Source organism: Echinococcus granulosus (genome assembly GCF_000524195.1).
Source record: "Echinococcus granulosus chromosome Unknown EG_S00036, whole genome shotgun sequence".
Classification (NCBI taxonomy): domain Eukaryota; kingdom Metazoa; phylum Platyhelminthes; class Cestoda; order Cyclophyllidea; family Taeniidae; genus Echinococcus; species Echinococcus granulosus.
The window spans coordinates 461040-483601 of record NW_020170416.1 but is presented as its reverse complement, the minus strand read 5'-3'; the positions used below and the strand labels follow the sequence as shown (position 1 = coordinate 483601).

At 45.2% G+C, this 22562-nt stretch overlaps 4 protein-coding genes across 4 annotated transcripts; 2 read left to right on the top strand and 2 right to left on the bottom strand. All coding sequences in view use genetic code 11, as the record gives it.

Moving 5' to 3' along the window:
- Positions 1–7: 7 nt before the first annotated feature.
- On the top strand, positions 8–1336 carry EGR_05168 (hypothetical protein; the record flags this gene model as incomplete). The annotated part of the gene is made up of 2 exons (XM_024494417.1): positions 8–142; positions 1229–1336. The coding sequence occupies 2 exons, from the start codon at positions 8–10 to the stop codon at positions 1334–1336; spliced, it is 243 nt and encodes an 80-aa protein (XP_024351203.1).
- Positions 1337–2282: 946 nt separating this feature from the next.
- On the bottom strand, positions 2283–5230 carry EGR_05167 (Tektin-2; the record flags this gene model as incomplete). The annotated part of the gene is made up of 5 exons (XM_024494416.1): positions 2283–2567; positions 2646–2868; positions 3572–3771; positions 4012–4267; positions 5073–5230. The coding sequence occupies 5 exons, from the start codon at positions 5228–5230 to the stop codon at positions 2283–2285; spliced, it is 1122 nt and encodes a 373-aa protein (XP_024351202.1).
- Positions 5231–7572: 2342 nt separating this feature from the next.
- On the top strand, positions 7573–12583 carry EGR_05166 (hypothetical protein; the record flags this gene model as incomplete). The annotated part of the gene is made up of 7 exons (XM_024494415.1): positions 7573–8002; positions 8119–8583; positions 9900–10265; positions 10409–10550; positions 10623–10752; positions 11265–12002; positions 12281–12583. 7 exons carry the CDS (start codon positions 7573–7575, stop codon positions 12581–12583), a joined length of 2574 nt encoding a protein of 857 aa, XP_024351201.1.
- A 4157-nt stretch (positions 12584–16740) lies between these two features.
- On the bottom strand, positions 16741–20775 carry EGR_05165 (Eukaryotic translation initiation factor 3 subunit D; the record flags this gene model as incomplete). Its single annotated transcript, XM_024494414.1, has 8 exons — positions 16741–16875; positions 17579–17771; positions 18668–18810; positions 18888–19145; positions 19514–19928; positions 20001–20377; positions 20415–20551; positions 20586–20775. The coding sequence occupies 8 exons, from the start codon at positions 20773–20775 to the stop codon at positions 16741–16743; spliced, it is 1848 nt and encodes a 615-aa protein (XP_024351200.1).
- Positions 20776–22562: the final 1787 nt, after the last annotated feature.

Genomic DNA, 22562 nt, shown 5'->3' with positions numbered 1-22562 from the left:
TGGATGGATGGATGGATGGATGGATGGATGGATGGATGGATGGATGGATGGATGGATGGATGGATGGATGGATGGATGGATGGATGGATGGATGGATGGATGGATGGATGGATGGATGGATGCGAGATTGATCGATAAATGTGTACAGGACGGATGGATACGAGATAGATGGAGAATTGGGGATGGATGGACATATCTAAATACATATAGAGATCAGAGCAACTTGGGCGATTATCTGCGACGACTCTGATTGGATAGGCGAGTGGATGAGAAGACAAACAATTGTTGCATTCCAAAGAACCCAAACTAACCCTTTTCATACTTGGGTCCTTTGGAAGTTAGATACTTTTATCTAAGCTCTAAGTCCTGCTATAATTCAGTACTGGGCTCGTTGGAGATGTTTATTCACTTCCAGATCATTCAAAGCAATCTGCTGTTTAAGCTACCATGGGTAGGGCAAGGAGGGGTTATAAGAGTCACTTGTAGGCGAGCGGCTGCCTGATGATACCGGAGGGCACCTTGAGGCACGCGGGGCTGCTGATATGCGGCGGCACCTCCAAACGGCAGCGGAGACCAAAGACCTGTCTGTCAATAGCCAGCGAACGATTCAACACTCGCATGCGTTCACACACCTCTCCCAGGCGATCCTCTACCATTTGCAGCTGTTCTCTGCAATTGAAAAAAAAAAAAACGTTGAGATTGTAACTGACAACTTGCCTATCCGGGATTCCATATGATTATCCATTTAAAATTTCAACTATCCAAATATTGAAGTGCACATTAATTCGTCTATCCATCCATCCATCCATTCATGCATTCGTCTGTCCCTTCACCCACTCTCTTCTCATTTGGACGATCATTTATTCAAATCAAAGTCCCTAAATCTGTTCATCCATGCATTTAAAGTGGCATGGGAATGGCCTTCCATCCATTTATTCATATTACAATCTATCCATCTATCCAATTGCACACGTTGGTTCTGTCCTGCCCTCCGTTTATTCATCCGAGTTCTCTCTCCATCGAGAGATCTAATCACCTTTTTACATCTCTGACGGTCCGTTCCGGGCCCATTCATCCATTCGGCCAAACATCTATTCACCTGCATAAGCCCACTTCCACATCCATTTCTGAATGAGCAATTAACCTCGGTTCATTCATCCCTCATTCGTAAATTCACCCGACCATTTGTCTGTCTGTCAATCAGGATTCATTTTTACTCATTAATTAGTTGTCACCGTACCATGGTGCAGAAAACACATTTTTAATCGCTCAGAAAAAAAAAAAACAAATAAAATGCTGCCTAAATAATACGTGTATTATTGCATTGCATTTATAGTCATGAACGCAAACTTTATGGTAAAAGTGGTTCATCAACATCAACTCTCAACTGGCGCCATATGCAAAAATATTCTACGATTCAGCTTTCATGTCTGCCAAAACAGTTCATCCGTCACCCACCCTCACACGTAGGATTGTTTATTTGTTTTCCTATGCTTACCTTCCTGTGACTGATGAGAGAGGGAGGAAATCGCTAGGATCCAGACCGGTGTTCTCGCAAACTCCAGATAATCACATCGACTGAAGTTTACTTACGGAAAATGCACGTTTTAGTTCATTTTATTTTAATTTACTTACATTAAGGAACACTTATAGCGACAGTTAAAGCAGGACTTGATGTGTTGAGGCATTTGAGGCAGTTAATGTTGCCAAAAGGAAAATCTTATGCCTCTCATTAAGAGGCATATCTGATGCAGATGACATTATGGATCTGGGGTCTGAGGGCAAACAGCCCTAAATGATCTCCAGCTATGGAAATTCATGTTTATACTTGATGCTTTATACAAATACACATTTTCATCTCCATTTAAAATATTTAATTGGGTCATTTGGTCAAAAAAACTTGCTATTGAGTGCACTTATTTGGAATAGTATAACATATTTGTGAGGATAAAAACTGGTTTAAGAACTCCTTCTTCGATGAATTAAAGTACCAAAACTGTCGTCACATTGCCAAGATCTGCGGCATTCGAGGGGGTGCCACGAATAAAAGAAGGATGTGTGACTTTCTACTTAATTTCTCACAAGTAGACACATTGATTTGAGATAAAACTAGTAAGAACCGCTAAACGAAATATTTTTATGCTTCCATTATAATTCTAGAATTGAAACGGCAGTTTATCGTTAGGCAGGTCAACAGTCCCAAATCCAATTGCCGAAGTCTGAATCTCTAGCGTTAAATTGAGACCTCCTGAGGCTAATCTGCGAAAGTAGCTGAATTTCCATCATCGAAGTCCATCCACAAAGTTACCATTAATTCGTTGATAAGGCAAAACAAAAACGTGCCTAGCCTTGACAATTTGTTCATCCAGTGCATCAATGGCCTCAATCAGATGACTGTGCTCCTCGTTGAGGCCATAGTAAACGGCATCCTTAGCGTTTTCCAGACCTGGACGTTTAGTGCGCTCTTCGGTGCGTGTCTCCGACAACTTCTGCTGCGCCACTTTGGAGGCTCGTGACGACTGCCACTCGGCAATATCCATTAGCAGCTTCTCTTTCATCCTCTCTAGCTACAAGGGAAAAAGTAAGTACTCCACTAAGAGGTGGACGGACTGAGCCGGAGAGAATGAATGAATGAATGGATACACCTCCACTTGCTGATAGCGTAGTTCGCGCAAAGCCGAGCTTGTCTCAAAGATGCGTCGTCGTAGACGTTGTGACACATCCTCCGCCTTTTGTCCCAGCCTATTAGACGCTCTGTTCAGGGCATCATAGAGCTGCTCGCACAATGCCCGACCCTTGGCAACACAATCTTCACCTCGACTCAGAAGATCGCGGAAAAGATCCTCATATGTCTGCAGCTCCAGGTAACTGGGATGTGGTAGACAACAAAGTGGTTTATGGATAGACGGGTGATTATATGGGGTCATGTAATTCAGGTCCACATTATGGTGAATGTATTTTTTAGCATGTAAGTAGCCGGCGTCACATGTATGTGATACATGTGCCACTGTTTCCAAATTCATTTACTTTGTCAGCTGTCTGTTCTGCTTGCCATACGACTATCTGACCATAATGCCCAAAAAAGGCGACGAACACCATTTGAAGTCCAAAAAAAATTTAATGGGACGAAAAAGAACGAGGACAAGCAGTGTCTTCTTTCAACGAACTGTGGAACATAAAGCCCATTCTCTGCAACATCAACAAAGTATTGAACAGCAAATTAATAGACTTTGAATTTTATTGTCATCCTGTTGGTGCAGGTGTTGACAGAACGATTCACCATCGCTCACCTTGAGCACAACTGGAATCTATTCTTCACGCATAATTCTACAGCTGCAGTCATTAGCAGTGCAGCTGTCTTTGAGGGATTCGGCACCAAAATCTAATTGTTAAATTGTTGTCTTCTGACAGTAGGTGTTTATATGGTGCTCTTCCTTTCTACTCCAATTTAGGCTCATAAACAAATGCGTTACGTATATTTGACACACAGGCTTAAGTAAGGAAATGGGACTTGGCACAAGCATGACTTGACTGGCAAAGGCGTTGATTGCCATTGCATTTCAGGACTTACTTGCTAACATTACGTGTACGGAAGGGCTTAAAGCCAATGTTGGCAGACTTTTCGTTGGCGTTATGGACACCCACATCGATTTCAATGGTCTCTTTTTTATTGGCAATGGCCTCTTCTGCCTCTCTGCGAATAGCGACCAACGCCTTCAGATGCACAACTGCGTCATCGATTATGCCTTGTAACTCATCTCGTATCTCCTTCTGCAGTTGAGCTTCCTGGTCAAAGTAAATGTAAGTAGGGGCGAGACAATCCGCAGACCGTCAAATGACTGGGCTGAGATAAAATGTAATTATTTGGGGCAGAAGGATAGATACATGATAGGATAACTTTAAAAAGTGGACACATTGGAAGCAGCAATACGAAAAGAAGAATAATGGAAATTATCTGGAATGGGCAGGAAGTTCTTGAAGTCATACAAATCCGTTGGAACCAGATATTACCCTGCCAAGATATTCCTGTACATCATCAAGTACGTAATCACCATCACGTCGAGTGTCTCGATGCGTAAGTGACTCCAAATTGACGGTCATTGCGTCATTCAAGTTGGCAAGGAATTGGTCTGCCTGGATCTTAATGTCACCCAGAGTTTGCGTCACTGAAATAATCGCGTTCAGCAGGTCACGCAACATATGCACCCACTCGCGGTTGCATTGGATGCGGTTGCGCAAGCGGTTATTTACGTCCAGTTGGTAGTACCTAAAAGGCAAATGCTTTAAAGAGTAGTCTAAGAGACCTTAATGACGGTAACTACGGTTCTATCACTATTATGAAATAATGAAAGCAAAGACGACTCTTTGTTCGATTGGTCTTATCAGAAGATTTGATGCCTGCCTATCTTTACTTAGGTGACAGTGGTGGAGCTTTTGCCTAAATGGAAGGGGTAGGACATCGAAATCAACAAAAAGATGGCAAAGAAGTAATTAAGATGCGAGGTTCAGTCCTGCTAAATGTTATTACATAGGTGGGCAAAAAAAGTGCTAGTGTTTCAAACTCTAACATGACAGGCACAAAATCGTAATTAGATGGGAAATGAATGAATTGTGACAAGGTGGAGCTTGAAGGTGGCGTTGATGTGAGCTTAAGCCACAGTTCAACCTGAAAACTAAATTCCGCTTGTAGCCGTTGCCTATAAGAAAAGAGAATTAATAGATTCAATTACCGAATTTGCAATTAAGACATGATTAATGAGGCTTTTAAGAAAAGAATCCCTATGGTTCAAATTTCTGGAGATAATGATGCAAATTGCAGCAGTATTAGTAGTGGTAGTGGCAGAAATAGTTCTGCTATATTTATCTACACTAGCTCCTAGCCTCCTCGGGTCTTGCTAATCACCTTGGTGTCATTGTGTTCCATCTATGTTACTTCTGATGGCAGTCTATGGTTCTCTCTATACATTCATGGCAAAGTCGCATTTGGAAATATGCATTTTATAACATCAGAGTGAACACGAGGGCTATCGGGGGAGTAGAGATAGTAGTATATCAGTAAACAAAGTGCTCACTTTGCAAGTGCATCACTTTCAATGCGAATGGCTTTGCCGCGTTGTCGCATTAGCTCGGCTTGACGCCGCAAGTCATCGGAGGCACGACTGTAGGCGTGCAGCGAGTGGTACCATGACGGGTACGGATATTCATGAGGTTGCTTGTTGTCGGTGGCCATGGTTTAGGCTGGATGTTGCAATGGACAGTGTAAGGTAAAAGAAGTATAGTAAAAGCACTTATGTGCCTTAGATGGGAAAAACCAAAACATGGGGAGTGAATGAGTAAATGAATGAATTGAAAGGCGGTTTGGTTGTTCTCAGTAGTTATTTGGCCATAAATAATTTGTTCTAATTTAAAAACGGTAAACATGAGCAACAGCATAGCCTAACTTCAAGGGCGGGTGAGTAAGCAGTATTTTCGGGACAAAAAACCGTACCAACTTTCAAACAGTTATGAAAGTCACCACTATTTCTGTCAAGCAGCTTAACAATTGATAGTACAATTGTGCAAAAAAGCAGATTTTCCACAATCATTGATTACATTAAGCATTAAAGAAAACCAACTTTTACTATGTGCGATAAGGTGTTATTGCGCGGCGTCGCCTACCGCTCAATTTAACCATAAGGATACAAAATGCAAATTTACTGCAGAACTAACTAAATACTATCAAATTAACTCAGCTTAGGGATTATTTGGAATCATTTAGTGAGAACACAGGGCAGTTATGAAAGAGTACTTTGTCAACAATTAAGGCACTAGGCCTAAAAAGTTAATGATTCACACATAGTTGCCTACAAAACCTCATCCGTTTTGCAACAGCTTTAAGTTTTAACAATTGCATTTAAAGGGACGCTTAATGAAAAGTGCAAAGCTGCTTAATAAACTTTCATTATTTTAAGCCCAGTATATTTGCTGACTACTATAAATATTAAAATATTTAAAAAAGCAGTGATCCAGTTTATTTTCATTAAACCCGTGCATCTGTTGGACTTATAAGTGCACTTCCCATAAAAGTTTTGTTAGTCGCATCGGTGAGAGGTTGAAAGTTTAGCTAAAGCATGCTTGTAGGATTTTGGCGCGAATTGAGTGTAATGCTTACATTGTTTTAATGAACCTATCAGAGAGAAGGCAAGCTTACAATTCGAGCCTGGTGACAGAGTCGGCGTCTCCCAAGCCTGAGAGCGATCGCGCTTCCCCCCCTCTCCAAACTTTGTACTTGTTTTCCCGAGCCAATTCCCTCTAGTAAATATGTCGGAATTAAGTCAACTGGGTTGTTCTAAGAACACTAGGAACAGAAAAGAGAAAATTTGCTTGTCTCGCTCTACATAGATATTGGATACGCAGCAAATCCCAAATTCGTTCACGAACTAGAATTAATCCAGTCGCTAAATTAAGGGATGGGTAACAGATTGTCCTATTAGCGCATCAACGGCATCAAGCAAAATTTAATCTCTTCCTTTTTTTCAAAAAACGGATATATTGCGAGGGGCGCTGCTTTGGTATATCATTTAGGCCAAAAATGATCTTGACATGTGGTAAAATCCTTCCGAATAACTCTGGCAAATAATTGAGTGGGTTTACCGCTAAGTCATTTTCTGCTAATATGCTTAGGAAGTATTAAGCATTTGAAATTAAACTGCTCCTTTTTCTAATTTAAAATGTTCCTGTTTTAGGATATAGGAACCAAAACAAATCTTTTATACTAAAACAAACGCGCGGCACTAGCAATAACTTTGTTTGCTAAAAGTTGTTGCCTTACTGTAATATTTTTCTAAAAAATGGTAGGTGGGGCGGGGAATCGCAATTTTGTTTGACGATTCGGGTACAAAATATAATCTTGCTTGTTGAGTGGCTTGTTTTGATTTCGGTGATTTTATTGGCTGGTGGGGGCTCATTTCTAGGCCGGTGTCGAGTGCGTTGAAGATTTGTGTTGTTTCAAAATTGCGGTTGCCTGATCGGCCATTTTGGTGATTACACCACAGAATTTTGCGTCATTGCCCTAAATTGTGATTGCTTTTTTGCCCTTTTGGACACTGCTCCGTGTCTCTGGGCGGTTGGGTTTTGTTTTTATTACATTTTTTGATGAATGGGTTCTAGTTGCCCTCGTTTTTACGTGTTTGCATGTAGTGGCTTAATTTGTATCACTATAGCAGGTATTTTTGCCTTAATTTGCCAAAAATCGAATAGTTTTATTTATTTGGCTCAATGGTAAGCGGATTTGCGCATCATTGGTTAACACAGTGTTAGTTACCAATACCTTGTCCGCCACTTTTCATATTTTGTGTCGTATTAGTTTACTAATGATTGCAGAACTCGCTTTTTCATGTAGGTTGTAGGTCATATGTAAGTAGGTTATGTTCTGCCCGATAATTTTTCAAAGTTCTCAAATGACTTGGTTGAATTTGAATGTGCTTGTAGCACCTGTTAATTTTCAATTCACCAGTAGAATCAATCCCCCTTCTTTTCGTTTTTCATTTCATTAGAAGTAATGTGAAATTTTCTTTAACATAGTTTCTCGAAATGCCACGCTCAACACGTAGCTCGAACGCCGCCAAGAAGAAGGCATTAGGTGTTAGTAACAGCAGCGATAGCAATAGCAACCGGACTGCCTCGTCCAACGACGATAAGTCTGATACGCCACGAAAATCGCTTCGTTCTGCCAAAGTCTCACCTGCTCCCTCGGTCGCTTCCTCAGGATCTACGGTTTCCAATACTACAGCTACTCGCTCGCTTCGAAAGCGTGCTCCCCCCTCTCCAGAAAAAACAGCTATTAGTGACCGTGCGGACTTTAAGAGGCGTCGCGTCTCTGTACCTCCCAGTCCTGAGCCCTCCCCCACTCCCACACCCGCTAAGGGAGCTACTCCCACGGTTCGAAAGCAGAGGGGACCGCAGAAAGAGTCCTCATCTCCGCGCATTTCTACTTCGAAACGCGCTAAAGTTGCATCGCAGGGTGAGCTGACAAAAGGTATCACTGAATCTGCGTTCGCCACTCCCCTCGGTGGCTTTGTCTGTCAGCATTAGTTAATGTACACATGTCCTAACTTCCACTTTGTCTTGTCCGAAAAGCGCCTGAGCCTGCAAATCCTGAGCCGCCACCAGCAGCAACGCCATCGTTGAAACGTCGACGTCAGACGGTGAGAGAACGTGGTAGCGGAGCAGAAGAGGAAGAGGAAGAAGAAGAACACAGTTCTTCCTCCCCTGTTATCGCCGTTCCCACAGCCAAAAGACGTGGCGCGAAACGCAGTCGAAGGGCACCAAGGAAGACTTTGGCGGAGGCGGAAGATGCAAAGGCAGCAACACCGATACCAACCACGGCAGAAAAGGAGGAGGTGAAGAAAGTGGAAAAGGAAGATCAACAACTGGAAAAGGGAGAAAAGGCTGAAGAGTTGTCTGCTTCATCGCCACCAAAATCTCCTATTACAGAAATGAAGACGTCATTGAGCAAGAAGGAGCTGCTGGCCCTACAGCGCAGGCAGTTGCTGCAGCATCTGGATCATTACGACCTTTCTGACCTAACAAGTCTCTCGAGCTGTGAGTTGGACGTGATTTTTTTTTTTCCAAATCACTGCTTAGATTCATCAACTTGTTTAAACCTTGTTAGGTATGTGCGTGTGATCGTTAACCGAACTGGTTGCTTGTGCACGCCATTTGATAAGTGTTGTGTTTCATGTGTCTCCATCCAAATCTGCAGGTGGCTTTTGACATAGGGATTGAAAATGGCTCAACTGGGGGTTTGGGCGCGCGGCGATCCACGAGGCTGGATGCTATGTTCACAGCATCACAGTTATTTGATTTTCGACATCGGCTCTCCCAATTCCATGCACTAAAGTATCTATGAGGCAGGCCCGAAGATAATGATAAATTCTTATCATTGTAGACAGAATTCCTAGTTTAAAATTGAAGCTTTGCCTCATTGATTTTAGTTGGGATTGAATTACTATGTCATCTGATGGGTTACTCACCATGTAACTGTTCATTTTGAGGCTGTTAGATGTTTTTCTGGAAGTCAAATTTGTGTAATAATAGTTTTGTTTTTCAAGAAACGTCTAATGTTGCCCAATACTTAACCGACTAGAAGGAACTCAAATCGGTTTTATCCCAGAACCACACTTCCACAATTATATGCTTACTTTGGTTATTGCAAGTAGCGTTAATTCGGTGCTCTCTCTTTCTCTGAATTACCAACTTGCAATTTACTAACTGGACCATGTTTAGCACATCCTTGAGTGGTGAATGTACTTTTGTCACGCTGACAGGAGTTGACTCGGTTTCACGTGACTGCACAAACTACTTTAAGGTCTACATACAGTCGCCTAAGAGTATTTACATGAAAACTGTCCCTCCTTCTCGGGCATAACTACTTCTACTTTTCTTAACGGCTTCGTTTACTTGCATTGCTATTCTCTTTGGGAATCCAAAAGAGGCTTCCCAAGGGGCTTGCGATGTCCCACCTTTTTTAGGTTGCTCCCTCTTTTCCATCTTCCTTAACACAGTTACTCGACCATCACAGCCTAGATCATTTAACGCTTAAATGCGACATAGAAAATACCATCCATCGGATTAACCAGTTTAATTGCTGCTCAAAGACTCAAGTAGCAATGCTCGGAATAATGCATCTTTCCAAGTTCTGCCAATCTTGGGAAGCAAGAATGGGTGTAGTTATTTATCGCAAACTGGCAGAACACATGCCATGTATTGTTGACTCCGCGGGCATGTGAGAAAAGTGGGGTGTTATGTACATGTGATGCGAGCAGCGAACGTGTTAAATAGTCTGAGTTTCTGCTGTCTTTGACGCCTTCGTTTTTAGTTAACTATCAAATGGAAAATAATCTCCATTGGATTTACAGTGCTCGCCACATGGCCGGAGTCGGAGCTACGGGTAGCGGTGACGGTGCCACCTTCGTTACCAATCAGCGCCTCACAACGTCTTTGGATCTCGACCGAGGGATCGCCAATATCACGAACCACCCTGAATGGCGATAACCATGAGGCGGACGCTACACCAACAAAAGCGGCGGAGGTGCTAGGTGCAAAGCGCGCGCGTCGTCACTTCTCACCTGTGCCACGCACAGACGCCCGTGGCGGTGGTCCGGGTAGCGGTGGTTTAGGTGAACACGAGGGGGAGAACGCAGAGGATACTATGGAGAAGAATCAGCATCCACGCCTTCTTGACATTTTCTGCGTGGCTTCATTTACACTACCCGCTTGGAAGGGTAAGATTGTCATCGTCCTTTTTAGCTACATTATCTTCCACTTTTACATTCCCTCCGGTAAGGCGTCTTTTCTTCGCCCATTTAAATTGACTATAGTACCTCTTTTGTATTCCCCCTCTGTCCCTTTTTTACGAAAGATAAAGACACGGCGGCAGGTGATGGGGCGCAATTAGACGAACACGAGCACCTCGTCCGCGACATCGCGGCTATCAATCCGGATGTCTTTTGCGTCAAACAGGCTCACGCGGACTACGCTGCCTTGTACCTGAGACCTGAGCTCAGCAGGTGCGCCCATTTCTACTTTTTTATCTCTTCTTATAGTGTCTAGCGTCAATCTGCCTATTTATCCTCTTCCAGGCAGGGCTACCAATGCTCCGGAGGTACGGTTGGTACGACAACCCCCTTCCAGTCTTTCATCTTCTTCAGTCGCGAGGTCTTCTCTGAGGTTGCCTTCCATTGTCGTCCTGTACAGTCCATGGCACGCAAGGTATTACAGTTATTTCACATCTTCCGAAGGCTTTCGGCTTTGGTGAGCTGATGGGGGGTGACTAAGTGGACGAATCAGCGATGGATGCACAAATGGATAGAAGGAGTGTACTTTTTTGATGCACCTCAACGATACCCAAAAGAGGCGTCAAGTTAAATCAGAAGGATTTCGCCTCGTTCTATTTGTTCTACTACAACTTGAGGGAACTAGATCTTTCCTCCTATGTGAAATAACCCTCGTGCTGTCTTAAAATGACCTTTTATAGTTTGATAATTGAAAAATTTACTGGTTATTGCATCACCTGATCTCGTGCATAACTACTGAAAGTGCAATCCAGCTTGGTGTGAAAGGCGTTGTGCTGCTTCTGAAAGTCACGACATCTAGCAGCCCTTCATCTTTTGTAGTGTAGGAAAGATGCAAAAGGGGCAAAACAACTCTGCGGTTTCAACTGCAGTTCCCGCAGTCATGCTGGGCTGTCTGTGTCTCAAGTTGGTCTGTTATTCTTATTTTAGTTGGTGAAACACAGCGCCTACGCACAGCTATGGCGTGACACACTGAACGAATCGCTCAAATCGTCCTGTGCCGGCGATCGCAGTGGCGGTAATGCATCAAACGACTCACAATTACTTGTCTCAGTTCTACGTCACTTGGCCACTGGCTCTCTTCTTCTCGTGGGCTGTCTTACGGAGCATCTTCACCTTGCGGAGTTTCCCTCTCCACCACTTTCATCTTCCACCACCGCTGTCGTGTCCACTGCCACCCCCATCACCGTCCCATTCGTTGAGTGCGCTGGAGGTGGGGGGAGTGGTACTGGGGGTGGTGGTTGTTGCGCCTCTACCATCACGGTTTCCTTTGCCGGTTGTCATTCCTCCCTCGGTGGTTCCCCCTCTGCAATCTCGGCCCCCACTGAGTGGTGCCCCCCCTCTTTCGATTCTCGACCCGATCTGGCGGCTATCAATGCCTCCGGGTGTTTATGGGCATTGCACGAGATCTGGCAGGAGGTTCAGGAGTCCGGACAGGCTGGGTCGACGACACCACTTTTGAACGGTTACAGCGGCAATGGCCGTCCCCTGCCATCGTCGGCGGTGTCTCCGTCACCGATGCGTTGGGTGCTTTGTGCCAATCTGGAGGCGTCGCCAAGCTCTCCAGCATATCAGATCTTTCGTGATGGCTATCCCTCAGATGAGAGCATTGCACGACTCCGTGCGGTTCGTAATGTCCACCTGAGAAATGACTTTCTCGATGCTACTGTGAGAATCCTTTTTCATCCTATTTTTATATACCTTTACTTCTACCTCACCTTTGCCTTTTTGTGTCGATGTTTCTAGTCCCTCCTCGACCTTCTCTGGCATGCCTTTCAGCATCCCTGTACAGATGTCCGCAGTTGCTACCATTCGGTTATGGTGAGTTTTACTAGTTGGAAGTGTGAGGCTTCCTTCCAGAAAAGGAAGAAATGATTCATGTATTAAAAAACTAGTCTCTGTGGTGCGTCCTGGTGGCGTTATCTCTTCAAATTTGTTTTTTATAGAGCACAGAGCCTCCCTTCACTCGATACACTACTGTGACATCATCATCCTCATCAGCGACAAAGACGACTGTGATTCCGCGGAAGTGTGTGGACTATATCTTTTGCTCGGGTTCAAGTCTCCATCCCCGCCAGGTCCTGATACCACCCTGTCGAGCTACGCTGGGAGTCGCGCCCGACTCGGTGGGCCAAATGCAACATCGTATCTGCTCCACTGTTCCCTGTGCTGCAGCCCACGAGACCGCGTTCTCATTAGCCTCCAAAGTGGGCATCGTGGCGACTTCGACGGCACCGACGACGGCTTAGCATTGCTGGCTGCCTGGCTCGAAAGCAACTACCACGTAGATTTTCCCTTCTTCTTCTTTTAGGTGATGTGTGTCCGTCGTCTTCCGTCTTCTACTCTTCCCTTGCTTCCCCTCCCCCTCCCTTCTCTCTTGCCCCAATCTTTTTTTCTCCTCTTTGATCGTTTCCTATGACTCCTCATCTGCCCCGTCCGTTCGTACATCCGTCCTTTTCTACCACCAGGACTGGCTAATCACCCCGTCGAGGTTGTAGGCTCAAGTGGTCCTGTTTCAGCCTTTCTCTTATTCTCTTCTCCCCTCACCTGTCTTGTCAAAGTAATCGCGTCAACAGTGCAAGAATAAATGGAGTGATATGAAAGTACGATGGTCTGGAAGACGTCAACACAAACGAGTTGTGTCAAGTACTAGTGTTCTCGCCATGAGTGGACAGAAGGGGGTGTGATCTGGCGACCCGGCGCAGCTTGATGGATGTGTGTCGTTGTGTTTGAAATTGATAGACGTGTCTGTTGTTGCTCAATCAATTGTTCTTTTGGCAGGGATGATAACAGACGTAAACCTCAGAAGAGTTGTGTGGTTGTAAAGGTAGCTACGATGATGTTATGAGGCGTGCAAATTGGGGAGGAGATTTCGTGATGGGCGCGCGAAAGGGTTGGGAGGATGGTGGAAGTGCAATCAAATCGTGAAGGACAGAGGAATTTTAGATGAACTTCCTAGTCTCCTTAGCGTTTGGAGGTCGAGGTGGAGCCCGTAGAATTTCCTTGTTGTTGTGGTGTCAAGCACAGATGTAAGCTCCAATCTCTTGATGCGCCACTCTTTTGTGTCCATTCCACCGTCTTCTACGTTGAATACCCCGTTTCATATAATTTCCATGGAACCTGGTAGGAGCGATCCAAGCTCGTCTGCCTAGCGAACAGTATTGCACCCGGTCGTTAGGCTGTCGTTGCATAGACCTCCTGTTAAATTGGTTGTGCAGTATATGAAGAAGGTGCGCTGTGCGGCGGAGGAACAAGGTCCCGCATATAACATCTAGATTAAGTCATTTGGTTCTGCCAGTGGGTCCCTTCAAGATGGATAGATGCATCGCAATGAGGAGGGAGGACCATCCCCTCTTCTCGATGAACTATTTCGGCACCAATGTCTAGATTAACTAGGAAAGTACAGTGTCAGGGAGGACTCACAGTCGTGTTTGACGTGAGTGATGGTAAAACACTTCATTGACATTCGACATCCACGCAGTAGTGCCAAGGGCGAGTTAAAATTGGTTGCTTGTCGACTGAGCCGTGATGAGAAGGGGCTTTTGCACTCCCGCGTTGGTGGAGAGAATGAGAATACAATTGTTTAACTTCAACGGAGCACCCACTACTCATTCCACAACTTCAAGACATACAATGCTTTCCCACAAAACTATCTTGGCTTCCTGTGTGTACGGGTAGATGTGTTAATGTGTGGATGGATGGATGGACGGATGGATGGATGGATGGATGGATGGATGGATGGATGGATGGATGGATGGATGGATGGATGGATGGATGGATGGATGGATGGATGAAATCGGGGAGGAAAGTCGTCCTGATGATGAAGATTTTTAATAAAATGACCGTGGCTAATCTGGCTAAGGCATCTTGCCTTACCGCAATGGCGAAATTTGGAAGTTCGGTTCCAGTCCAGAAGGATGCATCTTCTCACCTTGATATCTCTGAAAAGTTATTGAAAGTCATCTGGAAGTACTCGAGGAGACCACGGTGAGGCATCAATTTGAGCAGGTGCACATTGCAGAGGTTAACTGAATGTCGAAATCTGCTTTGAGGAGGCTCTTCATCAAAATGATCATCACTAGAACCGGCAATCAAGCCTTTCACCAACAACACGCAAGATAGCAACGAATTCCACTTTTTCAAGATGTTCTGCCACCATCGTCTCCACCTTACGTTTCGATCGCAAGTGGGAGTGTCCCATCCCAATTTATGCCCAGAAAAGGTGAAAATCATTACATAGAGCTTAGGGAATTACCATCGTGGAATACGGAGAAGAAGGCAGCAACTGCCTGCGCCGTAGTGCTGGCAACTCCCTCCTAGTCAATGATGTTTTCACCTCTACTTCTGAGGGTTTTGGTGGGGATAAAGTAGCTAATTCTTCAGACATCCATCCATATATCCAATCATCCCGTATGCATCGCGTTTCCATCCATTAATCCTGCGTCCGTCCCGTAACCGTCCATTCATCCATCCATTAACTCATCCCGTATCCATCTATCCATCCATCCAACCTATACGAATCCATTCTGCATCTCTCCATCCCGTACCTATCCATCCATCCATCTTGTATCCGTCCATTCCTCCATCGCGTTTTCATCCACCCATCCCATCTTCTCGATGAATAATTGTAGCACCATCATCTAGGTTTGTTAACGGAATTCACCACTACCATCGGAGGAATGGAAAGAATGCGGATGAGGCGGTATCACTTAGCCTTAATTGAGATGCAAATATTCTCACGAATAGGACCTACATCCTGAGATGCTGCAATGTGGTGTCTCGTAGGAAAAAAAAGCGGGCCTTGCCCACAAATGACTCAGTAATTCGGGCTTTTTCTCAAGAAAACGAAGGCGAAGCCTTTTGTTAACAACCTTGAGTTCGACTGAACAGTGGCGAGTAGAGCGATTCCAATCGAAAGTGACCTTCGGCCTTCAGCAAGTAAACAAGTCGCAGTGACTGGACAATTCCGTCTACAGTTCACCACTCACCCATCCGTCCATCCATTCATATCGTATACATCCAAGCCGAAGCCATGCATTCAATTCATATCCACCCCCCATCTATCCATCTGGCCCCTACCCATCCACTCATCCATTTCGTGTCCATAACCTATTAGTGCAGTCCGTATCCATCCAGCCGTTCATCTACGCATATACGATCGAAGCAAGGATGGAGTATTGCGTGCAGTGGAATTTTGGAGTGCGCAGTGAATGCGTCGTTTCGATAGGGATAGTCAACGATATTTTCGCTCTTGCCACCAACGTGGGAGTACGAAACCCCCTTCTTTTCACGACTCGGTAGACAAGCAACCACTTCCACCTCGCCACGTTTCATAAAGTGCGTGGAAGAAGTGGAAAAGACATTGGTAGTCTCTGGAAGTGATTGTCAATGGTCAATGTGTGGCACTCGGCATCCACTACTGCGTGGATGTCGTTGTCAACGAAGTATTTCACCAACACTCACGTCAAACGTAACTGTGAGTTCGCCTTGACATTATACTTCCTTAGCTACTCTAGAAATTGATGCAGGAACAGTTCATCGAGAAGAGTATGGTCCCTCCTCCTCATCGCGATGCATCTATCCATCTTGGAGGGATTCATCAACAATTTATTGGGAGGCCTCTGCAACCACAGCCTGACGACCGGGTACATGCCGTTCACCATGCAGACGAGCTCGGATCGCGTCCACCAGGTTCCATGGAAGTTACACTAAACGAGGAATTCAACGTAGGGAGGAGATAGCGGAAGAGACAAGATTTAGCTCTCCTAGGTGTCGTTTTGATCGACAAAACAACCGAAAGACATAGCTGCACCCCTTCACCCCTCCGAACCTCCTATTTCCAGAATCTGCCACCCCCCCCCCCCCCCAACTTACTTCGCTCAAGCCCCAACCACTGCCCGTTTACGCATCCGCCAACTTGGCTACCAAGATCAAGGAGTGCAGAGAGACGACGAAGAATTCGCGGAGCGCGCACGCAAGAAAATAGACGACTCAAAGAAGGTCCATAACTGAACACTCCATGAGCTGAAGTCTTACTGCTCTTCCAATCCAGCCTCACCCGCGCCTACTCCATTCGTTCACATCCGAGACGTCCATTCCTGATCCTTTTGCCAACCCTTAACTGTTCCACTCATTCATCCATCAATCTGAGCGTTAAGCTGACGCAGTGAGCAACTAAGACGACCCAGTCCCCTTTCCAAACGGTATCCGCCACAGATGGTCCTGCCAAACTGTCATTTGCGTTTAATTACACCCACCTGCTACGCCACCGAAGACAGGAGAATAAAGCGAATTGCAATTCCAAATAGCATGACAATGAGGCATCCAAGTGAAAGGCAGCACACACGCACAGGAAGAAGTTGGTGCGTGGAAGGACGCGAAGGCGGGACTTGAAGGAGAAGACGCCTCAAATCTTTGCCAGTTGCTGTGACTGCTGCGCCGTCTGTGGTTGCGGATGCGCATTCTGTTCCTCGGAGGACTCGTCGCTCTCTTCGTCCGAGGCAAAAGCGTTGGCTGGCAAAAAGTAGATGTGCAACGATTGCTGAAAGCGGGGGAAGGAGAGTGGGAATTTTGACAATCATCAGGCAAAAATAAGATTGCAACTCTGGAATGACCTCAGTCAATCGCGGGGAGTGGATATGATTTTTGAGGACCTAAATCAAGTCTTAGTGGATTCAACCACCTCATTTTATACGAAAAATGTGATATGAAACTTGACAGTCAAGCTACCATCATAACTTCAACCACCCTTTGGATATGATAAACCATCAGCTTATGCTGCAAACAACTCTTGTCCTAGCAGATTTCTGGCCTAACTCCAGGCCCGTCAAGCGAAGGTGAGTCAGAGCAGTGGCAGAAAAACTGAGGTCACCGACATTCTCAGTTCCCAGAGAAGAGAACCTGTAGGGTGGGGAACCAAGCAGAAAGTACCAGAACGAAACTTGAAGGAGGCCTGGTCGCAAAACATGCAAATCCACTCCTCTTCCGTCGATGATTCATCTATTGTTCACTCCGGTTTAATGACCAACTAGGAGGGATTTTAATGACATAATCGCCAACTTCAGTCCTGTGATCCGCGGTAAGAGACATTGAGAAGCTCCAAGACATCATTCAGAGATAAAGGACCTATGAAAGCAACCAGCTCATTCTACAACTAGATTAATGATGTGAAGAAAGCTACCACCCTATTGTAAAAGACATTTAAAGGATAGATCCTATAAAATTGGCGAGGTAACAGCGTCCACCTTGTTAGGATCTTTGAGCATGAGGTAGGTGCCCGGTTCGCACTTCATGAAGTAGTCTATGACGCAGCGCAGGATACCCCAGGCGTTGTCCATGTTGAGGTTGATCTGTGCAGCAAAGTCCGTCGGGCGGAACTCGTGGGTGCCCAGGATCGCGTGGTGAGAGGTGTCCTTCGGGTTCACGCGGGACACAAAGCTGCGGAGATTAAAATGCAAATCTAATCCAGCAGTCGTTCCAACCAATTATCCGTCCGCCTTCTTGTCCGTTCACTCAGCACTCCACCCATCTCCCAAATCACTAGTTACCCAAAAGCCATTCATTCGGGTGCTTGTTACGGCTAAAATGATGCAAGAAGAGCGTTCAAGTCCACCCGGGGCTTCTAGTTTTCCAGGTTTGCAAGGGGAAACAACGTACGACAGAACCGCATGCAGTTGTCAGTGACAGATGTGTTCTGACCCACCGAATATCCAACGTACATAACGTTAGCCACTCCAGTTTAGTCCATATATCGCTTGACCAGATGGCAAACAACAATGGTAGTACGTGCACGCAACATTGTGTGGTTTCTTGTCCACTAATACAAGAGCATGAAAGACTCAGTGATATCGCGCTCAACAGCAAAACTTGATCCCAACTGTACCAGATCCTAGTCAACAGCCTCAGCAGCCATCCTAATCACTGCTCAATTCACCACGAGGAACGCCTGATCGACAAACAGCTAACCTGTCGTGATATTGTACAAGTCAAGCATTTTCTTCATGACAGCGGTGAGTACTAGCCTAGTCACTGCTCGCACTGGAGATCCAGGTGAAGTAAACATACTATCCCGGGATGGCTGGGTCCCTCTGTGCTGAAGTTTTCCAGGTGTTAGTTAAACGCTGGAATAAGTGTGAAAATGCAGGGAGGGTGGTGTGGCAGGATGGCGACAAGACTGTAGTTCCCATCCCTTGAAATCTGTCCATTTAATTTCATGGGCTCGTAAGTCCAAGCAAGTACATAGAACTTTGATTTCTGCATAAATGACTTTGATAAGTTGACTACAAAAGTTCAACATGGCACATAAGTTTATTGCACAACTAAACAGTACTAACCCAAACTTGAGTAGATCCGCACCGGCCAAAATAGACGCCACCGTCCATTTGGCCAACTTGCACGAGTTATTTTTCAGTTCTGATGCAATTACAGCGCCACGTTGCGTGTCCAGTTTGGTGCGCCAGTTTACTCCATTGCAATACTACCAGAGTGGAAAGAGGAAATCAGTTGGTGACCTCGTGAGCAGACAGTTCAACATATCAATCCAGTACTACCCACACGACTGTCAAACTCGTTAAGCGCTTTGATGCAGCAGAATTTTGGCACATCCGGACCGGCACCAGCCTCTTGCTTCTCTTTCTCTTCTGCCCGTAGCGGCATCACTGCATCGACCTCGCACCGCACCACCATGTTTATGCCGTTGCCAAGGTCGAACTGGCGGTAGCGGTAGCCCACGGAGGCCACCCTCTCTGCCTCCTCTTTGTCATCCGAGTCGATGAAGGGATTTTTGTGCTTAAAGTTATACAGCTCACCACCCTACCAAAAAAAGGAAGAAGGAAGTCACATTCCAACACTACTTACACCATTTTTTAATCTAATGACAATCTGGTTTCGAAGTTGATCAAGAAGTTGACTACGCATTCATGCACCTAGATTATTTGGAAGAGTGTACCCAAATCGCCCCTTTAATATGAATTCAAGCAGAAATCTGGGAATTGCCAATGCAATCGACAAAGCAGCGTTTAATACTGAAGGCAAAAGCACTCAATCAACACTATCATATAGAGTGAATGGAGATTAATGCATCCTAAGAGTCTCATTAATGTCCTACTACAATTTCGAAGCTTGAAAATTTGAGTCCGAAATTATTCAAGGAACCAAAAACGACAGAAATCAATTCTCACCGTTTGCAGGACCTGCTGCGAGAAGTTGATGTTAATGAAGGTGGCCTCCAAAGCTAGTTTCTCGGGACTGTTAATGTGGCCCGGCTCCTCACTGGGTGGATCGATAGCCGTTTCCGCCACCGTAACATGGTCAAAATTGGAACCAGGACGGACGTCGAAGAAGAGCTTGTCAGCAATGCGGATGGCCAGGAGGTCCCAGGAGTCCACCGATTTGGGCGCACACATTATGGCTGCAGCGATGCGATCCGTACAGAAAACATTGAGGTGTCGCTCCCTCGCCAGATTCATAATCACGGGATCCTCGGAGGTGGTTACAGCATGCACCACGCCGTTGAAACGAACAAGGGGTTTCTCACTACGAGTACTGATTGTGTCATAGGTACGATCATAGTACTTCACCGTACCGCACTCCGCACTAGGTAATAAAAATACGCCTTGAGGGGTAAAGTGCTCTACCGTTTTAATCACAAAAGCAAACCAAGCTCACCAAGTGATAGGCTCTTTCACCGAGGGCAGAGAGAGCGAAACGAATTGACTAAACTCGAAGTCCTCAAGGAGGTTCCACTCTTCCTTAACTTCTACTGAAGGATTTCGATTGCCACGGTTTGGACGACGATTGTAGTCATTGCCTTGACGCCAGCCACCTCCACCGCCACTGCTACCCCAGTTACTGCCACGACGCCAGTTGTTCTGCCAGTTTGGCTGGTTGCCATAACGACGTTGCTGCTGTTGCTGTTGCAGAGCGGCCCTCTCGCGTTCAGTGAGTGGTCGGCGTTGACGGCCAGCAAAGTTACCCAGAGACATGAACTGACCACCACCACGGGATTGGAATCCGGACTGAAAGTTTCCACGCCCGCGTCCACGCTATACAAAGATGACATAGGGAAGGATGTGAACCTACCATTTGGTACCTGAAACGTTGACGGAACGCGCTGGATTTAGGCTCTTTCCCACTTGTGGCCAGCTGGAAATTGCTATCATCTTCGTCGTGATAGTAGGTGTACTGAGCACCACCACCAAACTGAGAAACGTAACGGTCTAAAGATGATAAATTGAAGCAAAAAGTTTCTACTCTTCGATTTCAGATCCGGGTAGATGGTGCCGCACCAGTCTGCTATTTTGCCCAATCTCGTGTCCTTCGAGAATGGTTGATAAGGCATATCTTTGAAATTGGTTGGAACATTAGAGGGTCCCCAACCTTCACTATTGGAATTTATCGATAAATCCCCAAAAGAAGGTAGAACTTCTTCGACTACTGACATGGTCAGGCTATCTTGGCTCAATGAGTTGATGGGTTGGGATGTTCGACCAATCTTGACCGGGAAACTTATTGACGAGAGATTGACAATGGTTTTTGAGCTGTATTAAAATGTAATAAAACAGAAATTAGTTAGCCTTTAAAATTTACGAAATAACTTTACGACTGTAAGTCCAGCACTACAAACGACAGAGTCCCAAGAATCTCTCCATTTTTGCAATATTCAGTGGTAGTCGGTCACGAGTAAATATACTTAAGAAATCACTCACCTTCATTAATTTAACCCAAATGGCAGCAAAATTAAGCAATGCTTTGATGCTTTCACCACTTGTTTTAGATGTCAAATGACAATACCATTCTACCAAATACATAATCAAGTAAGCAACAAACGATTTTAATGAATTTAAAGCTTTTTTAAAATATCTGTGAGCATCTGAAAAAAGCTTTGCGTAAGTCAATCCTGATGTTAGGGAACCTGCATTGTTCTTTTAGAATTTGTGTCAAAGATCGTCTCAAATTATTTTGTGCCGATTTATTTGCCCTACTGCAGCTGTTTGAGACTTCTCGAAGACAAAATAATACATAATACCCCGACGGAATGCATGAATTTGACACGCAGTAGGCATTTGTGCTACTGATATGGCCTGAAGGCCTGCTGACCCGGCTACGAATGTTGGCGAAGTCGAAAGTGGCTCTTTACCGAAACCGACCGTTAAACGCACAACCAACGCTTTACTTTGCCCCCCCTCCCTTCCTCTTTTAAGCGCCGTCCTTGGCATTGCCCTTTGGTCCACCTCCTGCGTTAGCAATGACAACGTAGTCAGTGCTGTAAGCCAAAACTTAGAAGCCGGTCGTGCCAGTCATTACAGAGCTTTCCTACTCTTCCTACATAAACCTTTTGATAAAGTGGCTTCGCGATACCTTTTTCACTTCTCTACTAGCTGGGTGGATCCCGGATCGATGCGACTGAGCGGCTTCGAAGTAAAAATAACATGGCAGGGAGGAACTAGACGCAAAATCCCCCCCCCCCCACAGATCTGTGTAAAATCTTATCCAGCCTTAAGCAAATCTGCCTTTAAGCCAATGTTCCCACATCTACCCACGGACACGCATAATGTTCAACATGAAATTCCATATGTAGCTAAATTGCCAAGAGGGATCAGTGACGTTGCGGTCACTGATTTAACACAGATCTGTAGGGGGGGAGGATCTTGCGTCTGTTCCTCCTTGCCACGTTATTTTCACTTTGGAGCGGCTCAGTTGCATCTATCCGGTCTCCATCTAGCTGGTAGGGAAGTGAAAAAGGTACCGCGAATTCACTTTATCGAAAGCTTTATGCAAGAGAAGTAGGAAAATTCTGTAATGAAACTTTTCCAGATGGTTCATGGCTAGTGCCGCTTCAGTAGTTAATAGCTTTCCTATCGATGATAAACGTCAATCTTCACCTCTCTCTTTGAGGTTATTACCGATTCTAGCATCTGTAGCATTTTCACTTCTTCTGCTTGGCCAAGATTTATCTTGCGGCAGTAAAAAGCAGAATAGATGTCCTTTACTTTTGGAGTCGCATTCCACTGTCACAGATATAGAACCCCGAGACTATCCTGTATACGAAAGTGTAAATAATACTGGCATGGCTAGGAGGTCAGCCCAGTGAGCGGAGGCCCAGGTTTCCAAAACTAGGCGTAAAGCAACCTGAATATTAAGTTCCTCTTTTAAAAAACCTTAATTATTTGCAATGGGCAGCGTTCGCTAAAACAGAATTCTCCGACTTCTACTGTTTTACAAAAAAAA